Genomic DNA, 21,103 nt, shown 5'->3' with positions numbered 1-21,103 from the left:
AAATTTTCTGGGATTTTTCCCGGATTTTTTGGTGATTATTTGGGGATTTTCCCAGGATTTTTTCTGGATTTTTCCAGGGGTTTTTTTCCTGGATTTTTCCCCAGATTTTTTTCTGGATTTTCCCAGAATTTCTCTGAATTTTTTTTGGGAATTTTCTGAAATTTTTTTTTTCCTGGATTTTTCCAGGAATTTTCTGGGATTTTTCCAGGATTTTCCTGGAATTTTTTTCTGGATTTTCCCAGGATTTTCCAGGATTTTCCCAGGAATTTTCTGGGATTTTTTCCAGGATTTTCCTGGAATTTTTTCTGGATTTTTCCAGGATTTTCCCGGGATTTTTTTCTGGATTTTTCTGGGATTTTTCCAGGATTTTTTCACCTTTTTTCTGGGATTTTTCTAGGATTTTTCCAGGATTTTTCCGGGATTTTTTGGGGGATTTTTTTTTATTTTTCCGGGATTTTCTGGGATTTTTCTGGGATTTTTCAGGGAATTTTTCCAGGACTTTTCCAGGACTTTTTCTGGATTTTTCCAGGATTTTTCTGAGAATTTTCCTGGGATTTTCCTGGGATTTCCCTGGGATATTTCCAGGATTTCTCTGGGATTTTTCTGGGATTTTTCTCTTTTTTTTCTGGGATTTTTCCCGGATTTTTCCAGGATTCTTCCAAGGTTTTTCCAGGATTTTCCTGGGATTTTTGCACTTTTTTTTTGATTTTCCAGGATTTTTCCAGGAATTTTCCAGGAATTTCTCCATATTTTTCTTCTATTTTTTCTTGGATTTTTCCAGGATTTTTGGGGGGTTTTTTTCTGGGATTTTTCCAGGATTTTTCCAGGAAATTTCTGGGATTTTTCCAGGATTTTTCCGGGATTTTTCCAGGATTTTTCCAGGAAATTCCCAGGATTTTTCCAGGAAATTTCTGGGATTTTTCCGGGATTTTTCCAGGATTTTTCCAGGATTTTTCCAGGAAATTTCTGGGATTTTTCCAGGAAATTCCCGGGATTTTTCCAGGATTTTTCCAGGATTTTTCCCACATGTTTTGCGGTATTTTTCCAGGATTTTTCCAGGAAATTCCCAGTATTTTTCCAGGATTTTCCTGGGATTTTTCCAGGAAATTCCCAGGATTTTCCCAGGAAATTTCCAGGATTTTTCCAGGATTTTTCCAGGATTTTTCCAGGACTCACCGCGGGGTTTGGACTCATTTTCCAGCTGCTCTTCCCGGATTTTTCCAGCCAGGAAAGTGAGGCTTCGGCAGAGAGGAGTCAGAGCTGAGCTGAACTGGGCAGGGAGCAGGAATTGCAGCAGGAAGGGCCAGAGAACCTGCAGGAAAAAATGGGAAAAATTGGGAAAAATGATGGGAAAAATGGGGAAAATATTGGGGAAAAATGGGAAAAAAATGGGAGGAAAATGAGAGGAAAATGGGAGAAAATTGGGGAAATATTGGAGAAAAATGGGAAAAAAATTGGGGAAAAATGGGGAAAAAATTGGGAAAAAATTGGGGGAAAATGGAGAAAAAATTGGGAGAAAATTGGGGGAAATGGGGAAAAAATGGGGAAAATGGGGGAAATAATGGGGGAAAAATGGGGAAAAATTGGGAAAAAATGAGAGCAAAATGGGAGAAAATTGGGAGAAATATTGGAGAAAAATAGGGGAAAAAATTGGGGAAAAATGGCGAAAAAATGGGAATAACATGGGGAAAAAAAGGGGAAAAAATGGGAGAAAAATGGGGAAAAATTGGGGAAAATATTAGGGAAAATATTGGAGAAAAATAGGGGAAAAAATGGGGAAAAAATGGGAAAAATTGGGGAAAAATGGGAGAAAAATTAGAAAAAATATTGGAGAAAAATAGGGGAAAAGTGGGGAAAATTGGGGAAAAATATTTGGGAAAAAGGGGGAAAAATTGGGGAAAAATGGGGGAAAATGGGGATAAAATGGGAAAAAATGAGAAAAAAAGGGGAAAAATTGGGGGAAAAATGGGGAAAAAATGGAGAAAAAATGAGGGGAAAAATGGGGAAAAATTGGGGGAAAAATGGGGAAAAATGGAGAAAAAATTGAGGAAAAATGGAGAAAAAATGGAGAAAAAAATGGGGAAAAAATTAGGGAAATATGGGAGAAAAATTGGAAAAAATATTGAAGAAAAATAGGGGAAAAAATGGGAGAAAAAATGGGGAATTGCAGCAGGAAAGGCCAGAGAACCTGCAGGGAAAATAATGGGAAAAACTTGGGAAAAATGGTGGGAAAAATGGGGAAAAATTGGGGAAAAAATGGGAATAAAATGGGGAAAAAAATGGGAGAAAAAATGGGAGAAAAATGGGGAAAAATTGGGGGAAAAATAGGGAAAAATATGGAAAATATAGGGGAAAATATTGGAGAAAAATGGGGAAAAATGGGAGAAAAATGGGGGAAAAATGGGGGAAAATATGGGAAAAAATGGAGAAAATATGGGAATAAAATGGGGGAAATATTGGAGAAAAATGGGGAAAATATGGGGAAAAATGGGAAAAAAATTGGGAAAAAAATGGGGAGAAAAATGGGGAAAAAATGGGGAAAAATGAGAGAAAAAGGGGAGAAATATTAGAGAAAATATGGAAGAAAAATGGGAAAAATGATGGGAAAACGATGGGAAAAAATGGGGGAAAAATGGGGAAAAAATGGGAAAAAATGGGGAGAAAAGGGGGAAAATATTGGGAAAAAATGGAGAAAAAATGGGAAAAATTGGGGAAAAATGGGAGAAAAATTGGAAAAAATATTGGAGAAAAAATGGGAAAAAATGGGAAAAATGAGAGGAGAAATGGGGGAAAATTGGGACAAAAATGGGGAAAAATATTTGGGAAAATGGGAGAAAAATGGAGAAAAAATGGGGAAAAATTGGGAAAAAATGGGGAAAAAATGGGGAAAAAATGGGGAAAAAATGGGGAAAAAATGGGGAAAATTGGGGAAAAATGGGAGAAAAATTGGAAAAAATATTGGAGAAAAATAGGGGAAAAGTGGGGAAAAATGAGAGGAGAAATGGGGGAAAATTGGGGAAAAATATTTGGGAAAAATGGGAGTAAAATGGGGAAAATATTGGAGAAAAATGGGGGAAAATTGGGGGGAAAATGGGGAAAAAAAGGGGAATTGCAGCAGGAAAGGCCAGAGAACCTCTGGGGAAAAAATGGGAAAAATTTGGGAAAAATTATGGGAAAAATGGGGAAAAATATGGGGAAAAATTGGGGGAATATGGGAGAAAAATTGGAAAAAATATTGGAGAAAAAATGGGGAAAAAATGGGGAAAAAATGGCGAAAAAATTGGGGGAAAATGGGGAAAAAATGGGGAAAAAATGAGAGAAAAATGGGAGAAAAATGGGGAGAAATATTAGAGAAAATATGGAAGAAAAATGGGAAAAATGATGGGAAAATGATGGGAAAAATGGGGAAAATATGGGGAAAAATGGGAGAAAAATTGGAAAAAATATTGGAGAAAAATTGGGGGAAAATGGGGAAAAATTTGGGGAAAAAATGGGGGAAAATGGGGAAAAATGGAAGAAAAATGGAAGAAAAATGGGGAAAAAATGGGGAAAAAATTGGAGAAAAAATGGAGGAAAAAATGGGGAAAAATGGGAAAAATTGGGGAAAAATGGGAAAAAAATTGGGGGAAAAATGGGGAAAAATGAGGGAAAATTTCGGGATTCTAAGGGGATTTTTTGGAAATTCCAAGGGAATTTTTCAGGAATTCCAAGGGGGGTTTTTTCAGGGTTTTTTGGGATTTTTTTGGAATTCCAAGGGTTTTTTGGGGGGTTTTGGTTTTTTGGTTGGTTTTTTTTTTTTAATTCCTATTTTTTTTTTTTTTTTTAATTCCCATAAAGTTTTTTTTTTTTTAATTCTCAGTTTTTTTCCCAGGAATTCCCAGAGACTTTTTTTCAGGAATTTCTGGGATTTTTTGGGTTTGTTTGGGATTTTTTCAAGAATTCCAAGGATTTTTTGGGGTTTTTGGGTTTTTTTTGATAATTCCAAATTTTTTTTTAATTCCTATAAAATTTTTTTGGGGGGGAATTCCCATTTTTTTTTCCCAGGAATTCCCAGAGATTTTTTTGGGTTTTGGGGATTTTTTTGGGAATTCCAAGGGTTTTTTGGGGTTTTTGGGATTTTTTCAGTAATTTCAAGGATTTTTTGGGGGTTTTTTGTGAGTTTTTTTGGGGTTTTTTTTTTGACAATTCCAAATTTTTTTTTTGATTCCTATAAATTTTTTTTTTCAGGAATTCCAAGGATTTTTTGGGGTTTTTTTGGGTCTTTTTTTGCATTTTTTTGAGGTTTTTTTGGGGTTTTTTTGAAAATTCCAAATTTTTTTTTTTAAGTCCTATAAATTTTTTGGTTTTTGGGTGAATTCCCCATTTTTTCCCCAGGAATTCCCAGGGGTTTTTCCAGGAATTCCAAGGGGGTTTTTGGAGTTTTTTTGGGGGTTTTGGGGCTTTTTTGGGATTTTTTGGGAATTCCAAGGGTTTTTCAATGGTTTTTTGGGTTTTTTGGGATTTTTTGGGGTTTTTTTGAGTTTTTTCGGGTTTTTTTTTTTGACAATTCAAATTTTTTTTTTTTTGATTCCTATAAACTTTTTTTCAGGAATTCCAAGGATTTTGGGTCTTTTTTGCGTTTTTTGAGGTTTTTTGTTTTTTTTTTTTTGAAAAATTCCAATTTTTTTTTAATTCCTATAAATTTTTTTTTTTTTCTGAATTCCCATTTTTTTCCCCAGGAATTCCCAGGGGTTTTTCCAGGAATTCCAAGGGGGTTTTTGGGGTTTTTTTGGGGGTTTTGGGGCTTTTTTGAGATTTTTTCAGGAATTCCAAGGATTTTTGGGGTTTTTTGGTGGGTTTGGGGGTTTTTTTGGGGTTTTTTTTTGAGTTTTTTGCGTGTTTTTTTTCAAAAGTTCAAATTTTTCTTTTTTAATTCCTCTAAATCTTTTTTTCAGGAATTCCAAGGATTTTTTGGGTCTTTTTTTTGCATTTTTTGAGTTTTTTTGCTTTTTTTTTTTGAAAATTCTTTTTTTTTAATTCCTATAAATTTTTTTTTTTCTGAATTCCGCTCCCAGGAATTCCCAGGGGTTTTTCCAGGAATTCCAAGTGGTTTTTGGGGTTTTTTGGGATTTTTTCAGGAATTCCAAGGGTTTTTTTGAGTTTTTTGGGATTTTTTGGGGTTTTTTTGGGGGTTATTTTGGGGTTTTTTTGCAATTTTTGGTGGGTTTTTTTTTAAATTCCAGATTTTTTTTTTTTTTAATTCCTGTAAAGTTTTTGGGGGTTTTTGGGGTTTTTTTGGGATTTTTCAGGAATTCAAGGAGTTTTTTGGGGTTTTTGGATTTTTTGGGATTTTTTTGAGGGTTTTTGGGGTTTTTTGGGGTTTTTTGGGTTTTAATGGTTTTTGAGGGTTTTTTGGGGTCTTTTTTGCATTTTGGAGGGTTTTTTTAGTGTTTTTTTTTCCGAAAATTCCAATTTTTTTTTAATTTCTAAATTTTTTTTTTGGTTTTTTTGGGTGAATTCCCATTTTTCCCAGGAATTCCCAGGGTTTTGGGTTTTTGGGATTTTTTTGGGAATTCCAAGGTTTTTTTTTTGGTTTTTGGGGTTTTTTGAGGTTTTTTTGGGAATTTCAAGGATTTTTGGGGTTTTTTGGGATTTTTTCAGGAATTCCAAGGATTTTTGGAGTTTTTTTGGGTTTTTTTGGTGGGTTTTGGGGGTTTTTTTGGGGTTTTTTTGCATTTTTTGGGGTTTTTTTGCATTTTTTGAGGGTTTTTTTCGTATTTTTTTTCGAAAATTCCAAATTTTTTTTTTTTAATTCCTCTAAATTTTTTTTTGGTTTTTTTGGGTGAATTCCCATTTTTTTCCCAGGAATTCCCAGGGATTTTTTGGGTTTTTGGGATTTTTTTGGGAATTCCAAGGGTTTTTTTGGGGTTTTGGGGTTCTTTGGGGGTTTTTTGGGAATTCCAAGGATTTTTGGGGTTTTTTGGGATTTTTTCAGGAATTCCAAGGATTTTTGGGGTTTTTTGGGATTTTTTCAGGAATTCCAAGGATTTTTGGGGTTTTTGGGGTTTTTTGGTGGTTTTTGGGGGTTTTTTTGGGGTTTTTTGGGATTTTGGGGTTTTTTGGGGTTTTTGGGGGTTTTCGATTTTTGTGTTTTTTTGAAAATCCAGATTTTTTTTTTTTTTTAATTCATAAAGTTTTTTGGGGTTTTTTGGGATTTTTTCAGGAATTCCAAGGGGTTTTTTTGGGGGTTTTGGGATTTTTGTGAATCCAAGGATTTTTTATGGTTTTTGGGGTTTTTTGGGGTTTTTTGGGGTTTTTGGGGGGTTTTTTGGGTGGTTTTGGGGGTTTTTTTGGGGTTTTTTTTGAGTTTTTTTCATGTTTTTTTTTCGAAAATTCCAATTTTTTTTTTTTAAAATTCCTCTAAATTTTTTTTTGTTGCTTTTTTGGGTGAATTCCCTTTTTTTTTCAGGAATTTCAGGACAACCCACGTGGCTCATCCTGTCCACAGTGGTGCTGAGCAGCAGCAAAGTGTCGACGCTGATTTTCCGGAGGCTGCAATTGGAGAAATCCTCGGAATCTGCGGCAATTCCCGAATCCTGGGAAAAGGAAAAAAGGGAAAAAAAAGGGGTGAGGAGAGAAAAATGGGGGAATTTGGGGGGAAATGGGGAAAAATGGGGAAAAATTGGAGGAAAAATGGGGAAAAATTGGGGGAAAAAATTGGGGGAAAAAAGTGGGAAAATTGGGGGAAAATGGGGAAAAATTGGGGAAATGGGGGAAAATGGGGAAAATTGAAAATGTGGAATTGGGGAAAATGGGGAAAAATGGGGAAAGGGGAAAAATGGGAAAATGGGAAATGGAAAATTTGGGAAAAATGGGGAAAATTGGGGGGAAAATGGAGAAAAAATGGGGAAAATTATGGGGAAAAAATGGGGAAAAAAATGGGGAAAAATGGGAAAAATGGAGAAAAATGGGGAAAAAGGGGAAAAATAATCGGGAAAATGGGAAAATAATGGGGAAAATGGGGAAAAAATGGGGAAAATTGGGAATGGGAAAAATTGGGGAAAAATTGGGGAAAAATTGGGAAAATTAGGGGGAAAAAATAGGAAAAAATTGGGGGAAAAATAGGGAAAATTGGGGGAAAAATGTGGAATGGGGAAAAATTGGGGAAAAAATGGGGAAAATTGATGGAAAAATGGGGAAAATTTGGGGAAAATATGGGAAAAATTTGGGGAAAATGGGGAAAAATTGGGGAAAAATGGGGAAAAATGGGGAAAAATTGGGGAAAATGTGGAAAAAATGTGGGAATTGGGGGAAAATAAAAATATAAAAATGGGGAAAAATGTGGAAATGGGGAAAATAAGGAGGAAAATGGGAAAAATTGGGAAATTGGGAAAATTGGGGAAAAATGGGGGAATTTGGGAAAATTGGGGAAAATGTGGGAATTGGGGGAAAATGGGGAAAAATTTGGGGAAAATGGGGAAAATTGGGAAAATAAAAAATGGGGAAAATGGGGAAAAATGGGGAAAAATGGGGAAAAAAATGGGGAAAAAATGGGAAAAAATTGGGGGAAAATGGGAAAAATGGGGAAAAAAATTTGGGAAAAATGGGAAAATTTGGGGAAAAATGGGGAAAAAAAATGGGGAAAATTGGGGAAAAATGGGGAAAAATGGGGGAAAATTGGGAATGGGGGAAAATGGGAAAAATGGGGAAAATGGGGAAAATTGGGGAAAAAATGGGGAAAATTGGGGGAAAAATGGGGAAAAAAATTGAGAAAATTGGGGAAAAATGGGGGAAAATGGGGAAAAATTGGGGAAAAAATGGGGAAAAATGGGGAAAATTCAGGAAAAATGGGGAAAATTGGGGAAAAATGGGGAAAAATTGGGGGAAAATGGGAAGATTGGGGAAAAATGGGGGAAAAATGGGGAAGAAAAAATGGGAAAAATGGGAAAAAATGGGGAAATTGGGGAAAATTGGGAAAATGGGGAAAATTGGGGAAAAATGGGGAAAATTGGGGGAAAATTGGGGAAAAATGGGGAAAATTGGGGGAAAAAATAGGAAAATTGGGGGAAAAGGGAAGAAAAAGGGAAGGAAAAAGGAGAAAAAATGGGGAAAAATTGGGGGAAAATGGGAAAATTGGGGGAAAAATGGGGAAAAATGGGGAAAATTGGGGAAAAATGGGGAAAAATGGGAGAAAAATGGGGAAAATTGGGGAAAATTGGGGGAAAAATGGGGAAGAAAAAATGGGAAAAATGGGAAAAATTGGGGAAATTTGGGGGAAAAGGGAAAAATTGGGGAAAAAAGGAAAATGGGAAAAATTTGGGAAAATTGGGAAAAATTTGGGGAAAAATGGGAAAATGTGGGAATTGGGGGAAAAATTGGGGAAAAATTGGGGAAAAAATGGGGAATAATGGGGGAAAATTTGGGGAAAAAATGGGGGAAAATTTGGGAAAAATGGGGAAAATAAGGGGAAAAAATGGGGAAAATATGGGAAAAATATAGGAGAAATATGGGAAAAATGGGGGGAAATGTGGAAAGGAAAACAGGAAAAATAGGGGAAAAATATGGGGAAAATGTGGGAGAAATTTGGGGAAATATGGGAAAAATATGGGAGGGAAAAATGGGGGAAAATATGGGAGAGAAAGGGGGAAATGTGGGAAAAATATGGAAAAAATATGGGAAAATATGGGAGAGAAAAGTGGGGGAAAGTGTGGGAAAAATATGGGAAAAATTTGGGGAAATTTTGGGGAAAATTTGGGGAAAATATGGAAGAAATATGGGAGAGAAAAGGAAAGAAAATGTGGGAAAAATATGGGGAAAATATGGAGAAAATATGGGAGAAAAAGGGGGGAAAATGTGGGAAAACGTGGGAAATATATGGGAAAAAAAAGAGGAAATTTGGGGGAAATATGGGAAAAATATGGGAAAATAAGAAAAAATATGGGAGAGAAAATGTGGGAAATAGGGGAATATATGGAAAAATATAGGAGAAATATGGGAAAAAATGGGAGAAATTTGGGGAAAATATGGGAAAATAAATATGGGGAAATGTGGGGAAAATATGGGAAAAATAAGGGGAAAATATGGGAAAATATGGGAGAGAAAATGTGGGAAAATAGGGGAAAATATGGAAAAAATGTGGGAAAAATGTGGAAAAATTTGGGAAAAATTTGGGGAAAATGTGGGAAAACTTTGGGGAAAATATGGGAAATATGGGAGAGAAAAGGGGGAAATGTGGGAAAAATATGGGGAAATATGGGAAAATAAATATGGGAGAAAAATGAAGGAAAAATGGAGAAAAATGGGAAGGAAAAGAGGGGAAAATATGGGAGAAAAATGGAGAAAAATGGAGAAAAATTGGAGAAAATTGGGGGGAAAATGAGAGAAAAGGAGCAGAAAATTCAGGAAAAGGAGCAGAAAAATTGGGAAAAAGATCAGGAAAAGTGGGAAAATGAGCAGAAAATTCAGGAAAAGTGCAGGAAATTCTGGAAAAGGAGCAGAAAAAGTGGGAAAAGGATCAGAAATTCAGGAAAAGGAGCAGAAAATTGAGGAAAAGGATCAGGAAAAGCTGGAAAAGGAGCAGAAAAGGAGGAAGAAAACTAGGAGGAAAAGCAGGAAAAAGAGCAGGAAAATCAGGAAAATCAGGGAAAAGATGAGGAAAAGCTGGGAAAGTGAGAAAAATGAGAGAAAAATGGGAGAAAATTGGGAGAAGATTTTGAGAAAAAGGAGAGAAAAATGGGGAATAATTAGGAGAAAAATGGGGAAAATGGGAGAAAAAGGAATGAAAATTGGGAGAAAAATGGGAGAAAAGGAGCAGAAAGGAGCAGAAAAAGTGGGAAAAGGATCAGGAAATTTGGGAAATTTGGGAAAAAGGGGAAATTTGGGAATTTTCACCTGCTGGCAGGGCAGGCAGCACTGCCTGAGCAGGAATTCCAGCAGTGGGAAAATGTGGGAAAATATGGGAAAATATGGGAAAAACATGGGAAAGGAGCTGGAAAAGTGGGAAAAGGAGCAGAAAATTGGGGAAAATGAGCAGAAAAAGTGGGAAAATGAGCAGAAATTCAGGAGGAAGATCAGGAAAAGTGGGAAAAGGAGCAGAAAATTCAGGAAAAGTGCAGGAAATTTGAGAAAAAGATTAGGAAATTTGGGAAAAGGAGCAGAAAAATTGGGAAAACGAGCAGGAAATTCAGGAAATTCGAGAAAAGGAGCAGGAAAAGTGGGAAAATATGGGAAAAATATGGGAAAATATGGGAAAGGAGCAGGAAAAGTGGGAAGAGGAGCAGAAAATTCAGGAAAAAGATCAGGAAAAGTGGGAAAAGGAGCAGGAAATTCAGGAAAAGTGCAGGAAAATTGGGAAAAAGATCAGGAAAAGTGGGAAAAGGAGCAGAAATTCAGGAAATTCAGAAAAAGAAGCAGAAATTTGGGAAAAGGAGCAGAAAAAGTGGGAAAAGGAGCAGGAAATTTGGGAAAAGGAGCAGAAAATCCAGGAAATTCGGAAAAAGTGTCAGAAATTCAGGAAAAATATCAGGAAAATTGGGAAACAGATCAGGAAATTCAGGAAAATGAGCAGAAAATTCAGGAAAAAGATCAGGAAATTCGGGAAAAAGATCAGGAAAAGGAGCAGAAAATTCAGAAAAAGGATCAGGAAATTTGGGAAATTTGGGAAAAAGGGGAAATTTGGGAATTTCACCTCCAGGCAGGGCAGGCAGCACTGCCTGAGCAGGAATTCCAGCAGTGGGAAAATGTGGGAAAAATATGGGAAAAATATGGGAAAGGAGCCGGAAAATTGGGAAAAGGAGCAGAAAATTTGGGAAAAGATCAGGAAAAGTGGGGAAAGGAGCAGAAAATTCAGGAAATTTGGGAAAAGGATCAGGAAAATTGGGAAAAGCAGCTAAAAATTGGGAAAAGGAGCAGAAAAAGTTGGGAAAAGGAGAAGAAAAAGTGGGAAAAGGAGCAGAAATTCAGGAAGAAGATCAGGAAAAGTGGGAAAAGGAGCAGAAATTCAGGAAAAGTGCAGGAAAATTGGGAAAAAGATCAGGAAAATTCGGGAAAAGGAGCAGAAAAAGTGGGAAAAGGATCAGGAAATTTGGGAAAAAGGGGAAATTTGGGAATTTTCACCTCGTGGCAGGGCAGGCAGCACTGCCTGAGCAGGAATTCCAGCAGAACTTCTCCTCCTGGTTGCTCCAGAAATCCATGGAGAGCCAAAGAGCTGATGAGCTGAACCAGAGCTTTCTTCACCTGGGAAACGGGAAAAATGGGAATTTTGGGGGGAAAATGGGGAAAAATGGGGAGGAAAGGGGGAAAATGGGAATTTGGGAAAATGGGGATTTTGGGAGGAAATGGGAATTTCGGGGAAAAAAATGGGGAAAAGGGGGAAAATGGGGAAAATGGGAAATTTGGGGGAAAATGGGGAAAAATGTGGAAAAATGGGAAAAAATGGGAATTTTGGGGGGAAAAGGGGGAAAAAATGGGGAAAAATGGGGAAAATATGGTGGGAAAAATGGGGAGAATGGGGAAAAAAGGGGGAAAAATGGGGAGAAAATGGAGAAAAATGGGAAAAATTGGAAAAAAATAGGCGGAAATTGGGAAAAAATAGGGAAAAAATTTGGGAAAATTGGGATAAATGGGGAAAAAACAAGGAAAAAAACCCAAAAAAAAAGGGGAAAAATTGGGAAAAACCTGGGAAAATATAGAAAAAACTGGGAAATAAAAAAAAAACTGGGAAAAAAGGGGAAAAAATGGGAAAAAATTGAAAAAAATGGGAAAAATACAAAAAAATGAAAATCTGAAAAAAATAGAAAATTGGGAAAAATGGGAAAAATACAGGGAAAAATTGGAAAAATTGGGAAAAAATGGGAAAAAACTTGGAATAAATAGAAAAAAAAAGGAAAAAATTCTGGAAAAAATAGAAAAAAAAGGGAAAAATTCGAAAAATAGGGAAAAAAAAGGATAAAAAACAAGGGAAAAAACCTGGGAAAAATAAAAAAAAAAAAGGGAAAATGGGGAAAAATGGGAAAAAACAGGAAAAAAAAGGAAAAAAACTGGGAAAAAATGAGAAAAAATTGGGAAAAAATGGGGAAATGATAGAAAAAACCTGGGAAATCAAAAAAAAACTGGGAAAAATAGGGAAAAAGTGGGAAAAAGTTGGGGAAAATGGGGAAAACTGGGGAAAAAATGAAAATTATTGGGAAAAAAATGGGAAAAATTGGGAAAAAATGGGGAAAAACGTGGAATAAATAGAAAAAAAATGGAAAAAATTCTGGAAAAATATAGAAAAAAAAAGGGAAAAAATTGGAAAAATAGGAAAAAAATGGGAAAAACTGGGAAAAAATTGGGGGAAAAATGGGGAAAAAATGGGGAAAAATAAGCGAAAAAATGGGGGGAAAATGGGGAAAATATGGGGAAAATGGGAAAAAATGGGAAAAATTGGGGAAATACAGGAAAAAATGGGAAAAAATTGGGGAAAAAATTGGGAAAAATTGGGAAAAATGAAGAAAATATAGAAAAAAATTGAGAAAAAATTGGGGAAAAATGGGAAAAAAAAAGGGAAAAAAATTGGGAAAAATAAAAAAGAATAAGAGAAAATGGGGAAAAAATGGGGAAAAAATGGGAAAAGAAAGGGAAAAAAATTGGGAAAAAATGGGGAAACGATAGGAAAAAAGTGGGAAATCAAAAAAAACTGGGAAAAATAGGGAAAAAGTGGGAAAAAGTTGGGGAAAATGGGGAAAACTGGGGGAAAAAATGAAAATTATTGGGAAAAAATTGGGGGAAACGGGAAAAAATGGGGGAAAAATTGGGAAAAAATTGGGAAAAAATATAAAAATGGGAAATAAAAAATGGGAAAAATAGGGAAAATGGGAAAATTGGGAAAAATTGGGAAAAAATGGAGAAAAAAATTGGGAAAAAAACTGGGAAATTTAAAAAACCTGGGGAAAATGGGGAAAAATGGAAAAAAATTGGAAAAAATGGGGAAAAAATGGGGAAAAAATAGGAAAAAAAGGAAAAAAAATTGGGAAAAAATGGGAAAAAATTGGGAAAAAATGGGGAAATGATAGAAAAAAACTGGGAAATCAAAAAAAACTGGGAAAAATAGGGAAAAAATGGGAAATAATTGGAAAAAATTGGGGGAAAATTGAGAAAAAATGGGGAAAAAATGGGGAAAAAATGGGAAAAAAATAGGAAAAGAAAGGAAAAAAAATTGGGAAAAATGGGGAAACGATAGGAAAAAAGTGGGAAATCAAAAAAACTGGGAAAAATAGGGAAAAAATGGGAAAAACTGGGAAAAAAATGGGAAAAACTGTGAAAAACGTAGGAAAAAATGGGAAAAAATAGGAAAAAAAGGGAAAAAAATTGGGAAAAACTGGGAAAAATAGGGGAAAATGGGGAAACGATAGAAAAATCCTGGGAAATAAAAAAAACTGGGAAAATAGGGAAAAAATTGGAAAAAATTGGGGGAAAATGGAGAAAAAATGGGGGAAAAATGGGGAAAAAATGGGAAAAGAAAGGGAAAAAAATTGGGAAAAAATGGGAAAACGATAGGAAAAAAGTGGGAAATCAAAAAAAACTGGGAAAAATAAAGAAAAATTGGGAAAAAGTTGGGCCAACCCTGTTGTTTGGGTCGTGCAGAGGAAGCTTCATGGAGGAGAGAATGAATTGTTTCTTCAGTTCCATTTGGGAAGCTGAGAAAGGAAAAAAATTGGGAATTTGGCAGGAAATTCCGGAATTTTCTCACGGGAAATTCCCCAAAAAAATCTCAGTTTTATTAGAGAAATTCCCATAAATCTCAAATTTTTCCCAAAACTCCCAAAATCCCCAAAAGAATCCCCAAAATTCCCAAAATAATTCCCAAAACTGACTCCCAAAATTCCCCAAAATCCTCAAAACTCTCAAATCAATTCCCAAAATCCCCAAAGTTCCCAAAATCCCCAAAACTCCCAAAATTCCCAAAATCCCCAAAACTTCCAGAGCTTCCAAAATCCCCAAAATTCCCAGAATTCCCAAAATTCCCAAAATTCCCAAATTCCCCAAAATCCCCAGAACTCCCAGCATTCCCTAAATTCCCAAAACTCCCAAAATTCCCAAAACAATTCCCAAAATTTCCACCAAAATCCCCAAAATTCCCACAAAAATCCCCAAAACAACTCCCAAAACTCCCAAAATTCCCACAAAGATTCCCAAAATCCTCCAGAAAATTCCCAAAATTCCCAAAACAATTCCGAAAACTCCCCAAACTCCCAAAATTCCCCAAAACTCCCAAAATTCCCGGAGCAATCCCCAAAATTCCCACAAAAATCCCCAAAATTCCCAGAATAAATCCCAAAATTCCCAAAACAACTCCCAAAATTCCCATAAAAAATTCCCAAAATTCCCACAAAAATTCCCAGAATCCCCAGAATTCCCAAAATAAATCCCAAAATCCCCAAAATTCCCACAAAAATCCCCAAAATTGTCACAAAAATTCCCAAAACAACTCCCAAAATTCCCATAAAAAATTCCAAAATTCCCGTAACAATTCCCAAAATTCCCAAAACAATCCCCAAAATTCCCAGAATAAATCCCAAAATTCCCGAAATCACTCCCAAAATCCCCAAAATTCTCACAAAAACTCCCAAAATTCTCACAACAATTCCCAAAATTCCCAAAATTCCCAGAATCACTCCCAAAACTCCCAGAATAATCCCAGAATTCCCACAAAACTCCCAAAATTCCCAAAACAATTCCCCAAACTCCAAAAATTCCCGGAATAAATCCCAGAATTCCCAAAATTCCCAAAACAATTCCCAAAATCCCCCAAATTCCCAGAATATTTCCCAGAATTCTTGGAATAAAATCCCCAAAATTCCCACAAGAATTTCCACAAAAATCCCCAAAATTCCTGGAATAAATCCCAAAATCCCCAAAATCCCCACAAAAATTCCCAAAATAAATCCCAAAATCCCCAAAATTCCCAGAATTCTCAAAATCCCCAAAATTCCTACAACAATTCCCACAACTTCCAGCATTCCCAGATTTCCCAGCATTCCCAGAACTCCCAAAATTCCCAAAACAATCCCCAAAATCCCCAAAATCCCCAAAATTCCCAAAATATTTCCCAGAATTCTTGGAATAAATCCCCAAAATTCCCACAAAAAATCCCCAAAATTCTCACAAAAATTCCCAAAACAACTCCCAAAACTCCCAAAATTCCTGGAATAAATCCCCAAAACTCCCACAAAAATCCCCAAAATTCCCACAATAAATCCCAAAACTCCCAGAATAAATCCCTAAAATCCCCAAAATTCCCAAAACAATCCCCAAAATCCCCAAAATTCCCGGAACAATTCCCAAAATTCTCTCACGGGCACAGTTGACGACGTGTCTCAGCAGGAGGTAAATTCCCAAAACTCTGAAAACTCCCCAAAACTCCCAGAATTCCCACAAAAATCCACAAAATTCCCAAAACAATTCCCAAATCTCCCAGAATTCCTGGAACAATCCCCAAAATCCCCAAAATTCCCAGAATATTTCCCAGAATTCTTGGAATAAATCCCAAAATTCCCACAAAAAATCCCCAAAATTCCCACAAAAATCCCCAAGGTTCCCGGAATAAATCCCAAAACTCCCACAAAAATTCCCAAATCTCCCAAAATTCCCAAAATAAATCCCAAAATCCCCAAAACAACTCCCAAAATTCCTGGAATAAATCCCAAAATTCCCACAAAATTCCCCAAAATTCCCACAAAAATCCCCAAAATTCCCACAAAAATCCCCAAAATTCCCAGAATAAATCCCAAAACTCCCACAAAAATTCCCAAATCTCCCAAAATTCCCGGAACAATCCCCAAAATTCCCAAAATAAATCCCACAATTCCCAAAACAATTCCCAAAATTCTCACAAAAATTCCCAAAACAACTCCTAAAACTCCCAAAATTCCCACAATAAATCCCCAAAATTCCCACAAAAATCCCCAAAATTCCCATAAAACCTTCCAAAATTCCTGGAATAAATCCAAAAATCCCCACAAAAGTCCCCAAAATTCCCAAAACAAATCCCAAAATCCCCAAAATTCCTGGAATAAATCACAAAAGTCCCCAAAATTCCCAAAACAAATCCCAAAATTCCCAGAATAAATCCCTAAAATCCCCAAAATTCCCACAAAAATCCCCAAAGTTCCCGGAATAAATCCCAAAACTCCCACAAAAATTCCCAAATCTCCCAAAATTCCCAAAATAAATCCCAAAATCCCCAAAACAACTCCCAAAATTCCTGGAATAAATCCCAAAATTCCCACAAAACTCCCCAAAACTCCCACAAAAATCCCCAAAATTCCCACAAAAATCCCCAAAATTCCCACAAAAATCCCCAAAACTCCCAAAAAAATCCCCAGAATTCCCGGAACGACTCCCAAAATCCCCAAAATTCCCAAAACAATCCCCAAAATTCTCACAAAAATTCCCAAAACAACTCCTAAAACTCCCAAAATTCCCACAATAAATCCCACAATTCCCAAAATAAATCCCCAAAATTCCCACAAAAATCCCCAAAATTCCCATAAAACCTTCCAAAATTCCTGGAATAAATCCAAAAATCCCCACAATAAATCCCAAAATTCCCAGAATAAATCCCTAAAATCCCCAAAATTCCCACAAAAATTCCCAAAACTCTCACAAAAATTCCCAAAATTCCCAGAATAATCCCCAAAATTCCCAAAACAATCCCCAAAATCCCCAAAATCCCCAAAGTCTCACAGGCGCAGTTGACGAGGTGTCTCAGCAGGAGGTAAATTCCCAAAACTCTGAAAACTCCCCAAAACTCCCCAAAATTCCCACAAAAAATCCCCAAAATTCCCAAAACAATTCCCAAAATTCCCACAAAAATCCCCAAAATTCCCATAAAACCTTCCAAAATTCCCAGAATAAATCCCAAAATCCCCAAAATCCCCAGAACAATTCCCAAAACTCCCACAAAAATCCCCAAAATTCTCACAAAAATCCCCAAAATTCCCACAATAAATCCCAAAACTCCCAGAATAAATCCCTAAAATCCCCAAAATTCCCACAAAAATCCCCAAAATTCCCGGAATAAATCCCAAAACTCCCACAAAAATTCCCACAAAATCCCCAAAACAACTCCCAAAACTCCCAAAATTCCCAGAATAAATCCCCAAAACTCCCACAAAAATCCCCAAAATTCCCAAAATAAATCCCCAAAATCCCCAAAACTACCAAAACAATCCCGAAAATTCTTGGAATAAATCCCAAACCTCCCAAAATTCCTGGAATAAATCCCAAAATTCACACAAAAAATCCCCAAAACTCTCACAAAAATCCCCAAAACTCCCAAAACAATCCCCAAAATTCCCGGAATAAATCCCAAACCTCCCAAAATTCCTGGAATAAATCCCAAAATTCCCAAAACAATCCCCAAAATCCCCAAAATCCCCAAAGTCTCACGGGCACAGTTGACGAGGTGTCTCAGCAGGAGGTAAATTCCCAAAACTCTGAAAACTCCCCAAAAACTCCCAAAATTCCCAAAACTCCCAAAATTCCCAGAATAAATCCCAAAAATTCCCAGAAAAATTCCCAAAATTCTCACAAAAATTCCCGGAATAAATCCCAAAATCCCCAAAATTCCCAAAACAAATCCCACAATTCCCAAAACAATCCCCAAAATTCTCACAAAAATTCCCAAAACAACTCCTAAAACTCCCAAAATTCCCACAATAAATCCCACAATTCCCACAAAAATCCCCAAAATTCCCATAAAACCTTCCAAAATTCCTGGAATAAATCCAAAAATCCCCACAATAAATCCCAAAATTCCCAGAATAAATCCCTAAAATCCCCAAAATTCCCAAAATATTTCCCAAAGTTCCCACAAAAATCCCCAAAATTCTCAGAATAAATCCCAAAATTCCCACAAAAATCCCCAAAATTCCCAAAACAACTCCCAAAACTCCCAAAATTCCCACAAAAATCCCCAAAACTCCCACAAAAATCCCCAAAATTCCCACAAAAACTCCCAAAATTCCCGGAATAAATCCCAAACCTCCCAAAATTCCCGGAATAAATCCCAAAATTCCCAAAACAATTCCCAAAATCCCCTCACGGGCGCAGTTGACGATGTGTCTCAGCAGGAGGTAAATTCCCAAAACTCTGAAAACTCCGCAAAACTCCCAAAATTCCCAAAACTCCCAAAATTCCCAGAATAAATCCCAAAAATTCCCAGAAAAATTCCCAAAATTCTCACAAAAATTCCCGGAATAAATCCCAAAATCCCCAAAATTCCCAAAATAAATCCCAAAATTCCCAAAACAAATTCTCAAAATTCCCACAAAATCCCCAAAACAACTCCCAAAACTCCCAAAATTCCCACAATAAATCCCCAAAATTCCCACAAAAATCCCCAAAATTCCCATAAAACCTTCCAAAATTCCTGGAATAAATCCAAAAATCCCCACAAAAGTCCCCAAAATTCCCAAAACAAATCCCAAAATCCCCAAAATTCCTGGAATAAATCACAAAAGTCCCCAAAATTCCCAAAACAAATCCCAAAATTCCCAGAATAAATCCCTAAAATCCCCAAAATTCCCACAAAAATCCCCAAAGTTCCCGGAATAAATCCCAAAACTCCCACAAAAATTCCCAAATCTCCCAAAATTCCCAAAATAAATCCCAAAATCCCCAAAACAACTCCCAAAATTCCTGGAATAAATCCCAAAATTCCCACAAAACTCCCCAAAACTCCCACAAAAATCCCCAAAATTCCCATAAAAACTCCCAAAATTCCTGGAATAAATCCCAAAATCCCCAAAACAATCCCCAAAATCCCCTCACGGGCGCAGTTGACGATGTGTCTCAGCAGGAGGATCGCTGCCGTTCGGATTCTCTCCGAGTTGCTCTCCAGCCGCGGGAAGAGGAACAGCAGAACTCGCTCTGGGAAGGAGCCAGCTGGGAAAAATGGGAATTGCTCATGGATTTTCCAGGATTTTCCCGGATTTTTCCTGATTTTTCCTGATTTTTCCTGATTTTTTCCTGATTTTTCCTGATTTTTTCCTGATTTTTCCTGATTTTCCCCAAATTTTTCCTGAATTTTCCAAATTTTTTCCCACATTTTTCCCCAAATTTCTCTCTGTTTTCCCCAATTTTTCCTAAGTTTTCTCTGATTTTTCCCTGATTTTTGCTGAATTTCCCCAAATTTTTCCCAAATTTTTCCTGATTTTTTCCTTGATTTTCCATTACTCGCTCTGGGAAGGAGCCAGCTGGGAAAAAAATGGGAATTGCTCATGGATTTTCCAGGATTTTTCCTGATTTTTCCTGAATTTTCCTGATTTTTCCAAAATTCTCCTGATTTTTCAGGATTTTTTCCCAATTTTTCAGGATTTTCCCTGATTTTTTTCTGGATTTTTCAGGATTTTCCCCAAATTTTTCCTGAATTTTCCAAACTTTTTCCCACATTTTTCCCCAATTTTTCAGTGTTTTCCCCAAATTTTCCTGAATTTTCTTGGATTTTTCCCTGATTTTTCCTGAATTTCCCCAAATTTTTCCTGATTTTTTCCTTAATTTTCCATTACTCGCTCTGGGAAGGAACCAGCTGGGAAAAATGGGAATTGCTCATGGATTTTCCAGGATTTCCCAGGATTTTTCCTGATTTTTCCTGATTTTTCCTGATTTTCCCGGATTTTTCCTGATTTTTCCCGGATTTTTCCAAAATTCTCCTGATTTTTCAGGATTTTCCCCAAATTTTTCCTGAATATTCCAAGTTTTTTCCCACATTTTCCCCCCCCAATTTTTCCTAAGTTTTCTCTGATTTTTCCCTGATTTTTGCTGAATTTTCCCAAATTTTTCCCAAATTTTTCCTGATTTTTTCCTTAATTTTCCATTACTCGCTCTGGGAAGGAGCCAGCTGGGAAAAATGGGAATTGCTCATGGATTTTCCAGGATTTTCCAGGATTTTTCCTGATTTCTCCTGAATTTTCCTGATTTTCCCCAAATTTTTCCTGAATTTTCCAAATTTTTTCCCACATTTTTCCCCAATTTTTCAGTGTTTTCCCCAAATTTTTCCTGAATTTTCTCGGATTTTTCCCACATTTTTCCCCAATTTTTCCCAAATTTTTCCTGATTTTTTCCTTAATTTTCCATTACTCGCTCTGGGAAGGAACCAGCTGGGAAAAAATGGGAATTTGTCATGGGTTTTCCAGGATTTTCCAGGATTTTTCCTAAATTTTTCCTGATTTTTCCCGGATTTTTCCAAAATTCTCCTGATTTTTCAGGATTTTTTCCCAATTTTTCAGGATTTTCCCCAAATTTTTCCTGATTTTTTCCTTAATTTTCCATTACTCGCTCTGGGAAGGAACCAGCTGGGAAAAAATGGGAATTTGTCATGGGTTTTCCAGGATTTTTCGCAAATTTTTCTGATTTTTCCAGATTTTTCCCGGATTTTTCTAAAATTCTCCTGATTTTTCAGGATTTTTTCCCGATTTTTCAGTATTTTCCCCAAATTTTTCCTGAATTTTCCAAACTTTTTCCCACATTTATCCCCAATTTTTCAGTGTTTTCCCCAAATTTTCCTGAATTTTCTCGGATTTTTCCCTGATTTTTCCTGATTTTTCCTAAGTTTTTCCCAAATTTTTCCTGATTTTTTCCTTAGTTTTCCATTACTCGCTCTGGGAAGGAGCCAGCTGGGAAAATATGGGAATTGCTCATGGATTTTCCAGGATTTTCCAGGATTTTCCAGGATTTTTCCTGATTTTTCCTGAATTTTCCTGAATTTTTCCTGATTTTTCCAAAATTCTGCTGATTTTTCAGGATTTTTTCCGGATTTTTCAGGATTTTCCCCAAATTTTCCTGAATTTTCCAAGGATTTTTCACTGATTTTTCCTTAATTTTCCCGATTTTTCCCTGATTTTTCCAAAATTTTTCCCAAATTTTTCCTTTTCCAATTTTTACCCTGATTTTTCCAGGATTTCCCCAGGATTTTCCCCAAATTTTCCCTTATTTTTCCCAAATTCTCCTTGATTTTCCCACATTTTTCCTGAATTTTCCCCAATTTTTCCCTGATTTTTTCCATATTCTCCCAGATTTGTCCCAAAATTTTCCTTAATTTTCCCAAATTTTCTCCAAATTTTTACCAAATTTTCCCTGATTT

General features: G+C 36.2%; 1 protein-coding gene across 1 annotated transcript in view; it reads right to left on the bottom strand.

The window, feature by feature from the left end:
* LOC146421851 (maestro heat-like repeat-containing protein family member 1) overlaps positions 1–21,103 on the bottom strand; it is a gene marked incomplete at both ends in the record, with an annotated part of 81,852 nt that overhangs the window by 39,425 nt on the left and 21,324 nt on the right. The window contains 5 exons of the mRNA XM_085047010.1: positions 1,177–1,312; positions 6,468–6,575; positions 11,095–11,214; positions 13,582–13,655; positions 18,793–18,906. Of these exons, the coding sequence (XP_084903136.1) occupies positions 1,177–1,312; positions 6,468–6,575; positions 11,095–11,214; positions 13,582–13,655; positions 18,793–18,906 (552 nt within the window). The remainder of the gene's footprint in view (positions 1–1,176; positions 1,313–6,467; positions 6,576–11,094; positions 11,215–13,581; positions 13,656–18,792; positions 18,907–21,103) is intronic.

The sequence above is a fragment of the Lichenostomus cassidix genome, unplaced genomic scaffold (genome assembly GCF_008360975.1).
Source record: "Lichenostomus cassidix isolate B80296 unplaced genomic scaffold, HeHo_3.0 HiC_scaffold_772, whole genome shotgun sequence".
NCBI classification, from domain to species: domain Eukaryota; kingdom Metazoa; phylum Chordata; class Aves; order Passeriformes; family Meliphagidae; genus Lichenostomus; species Lichenostomus cassidix.
Note: the sequence above shows the minus strand (reverse complement) of the source record. Positions and strands in the feature narration are given on the sequence as shown.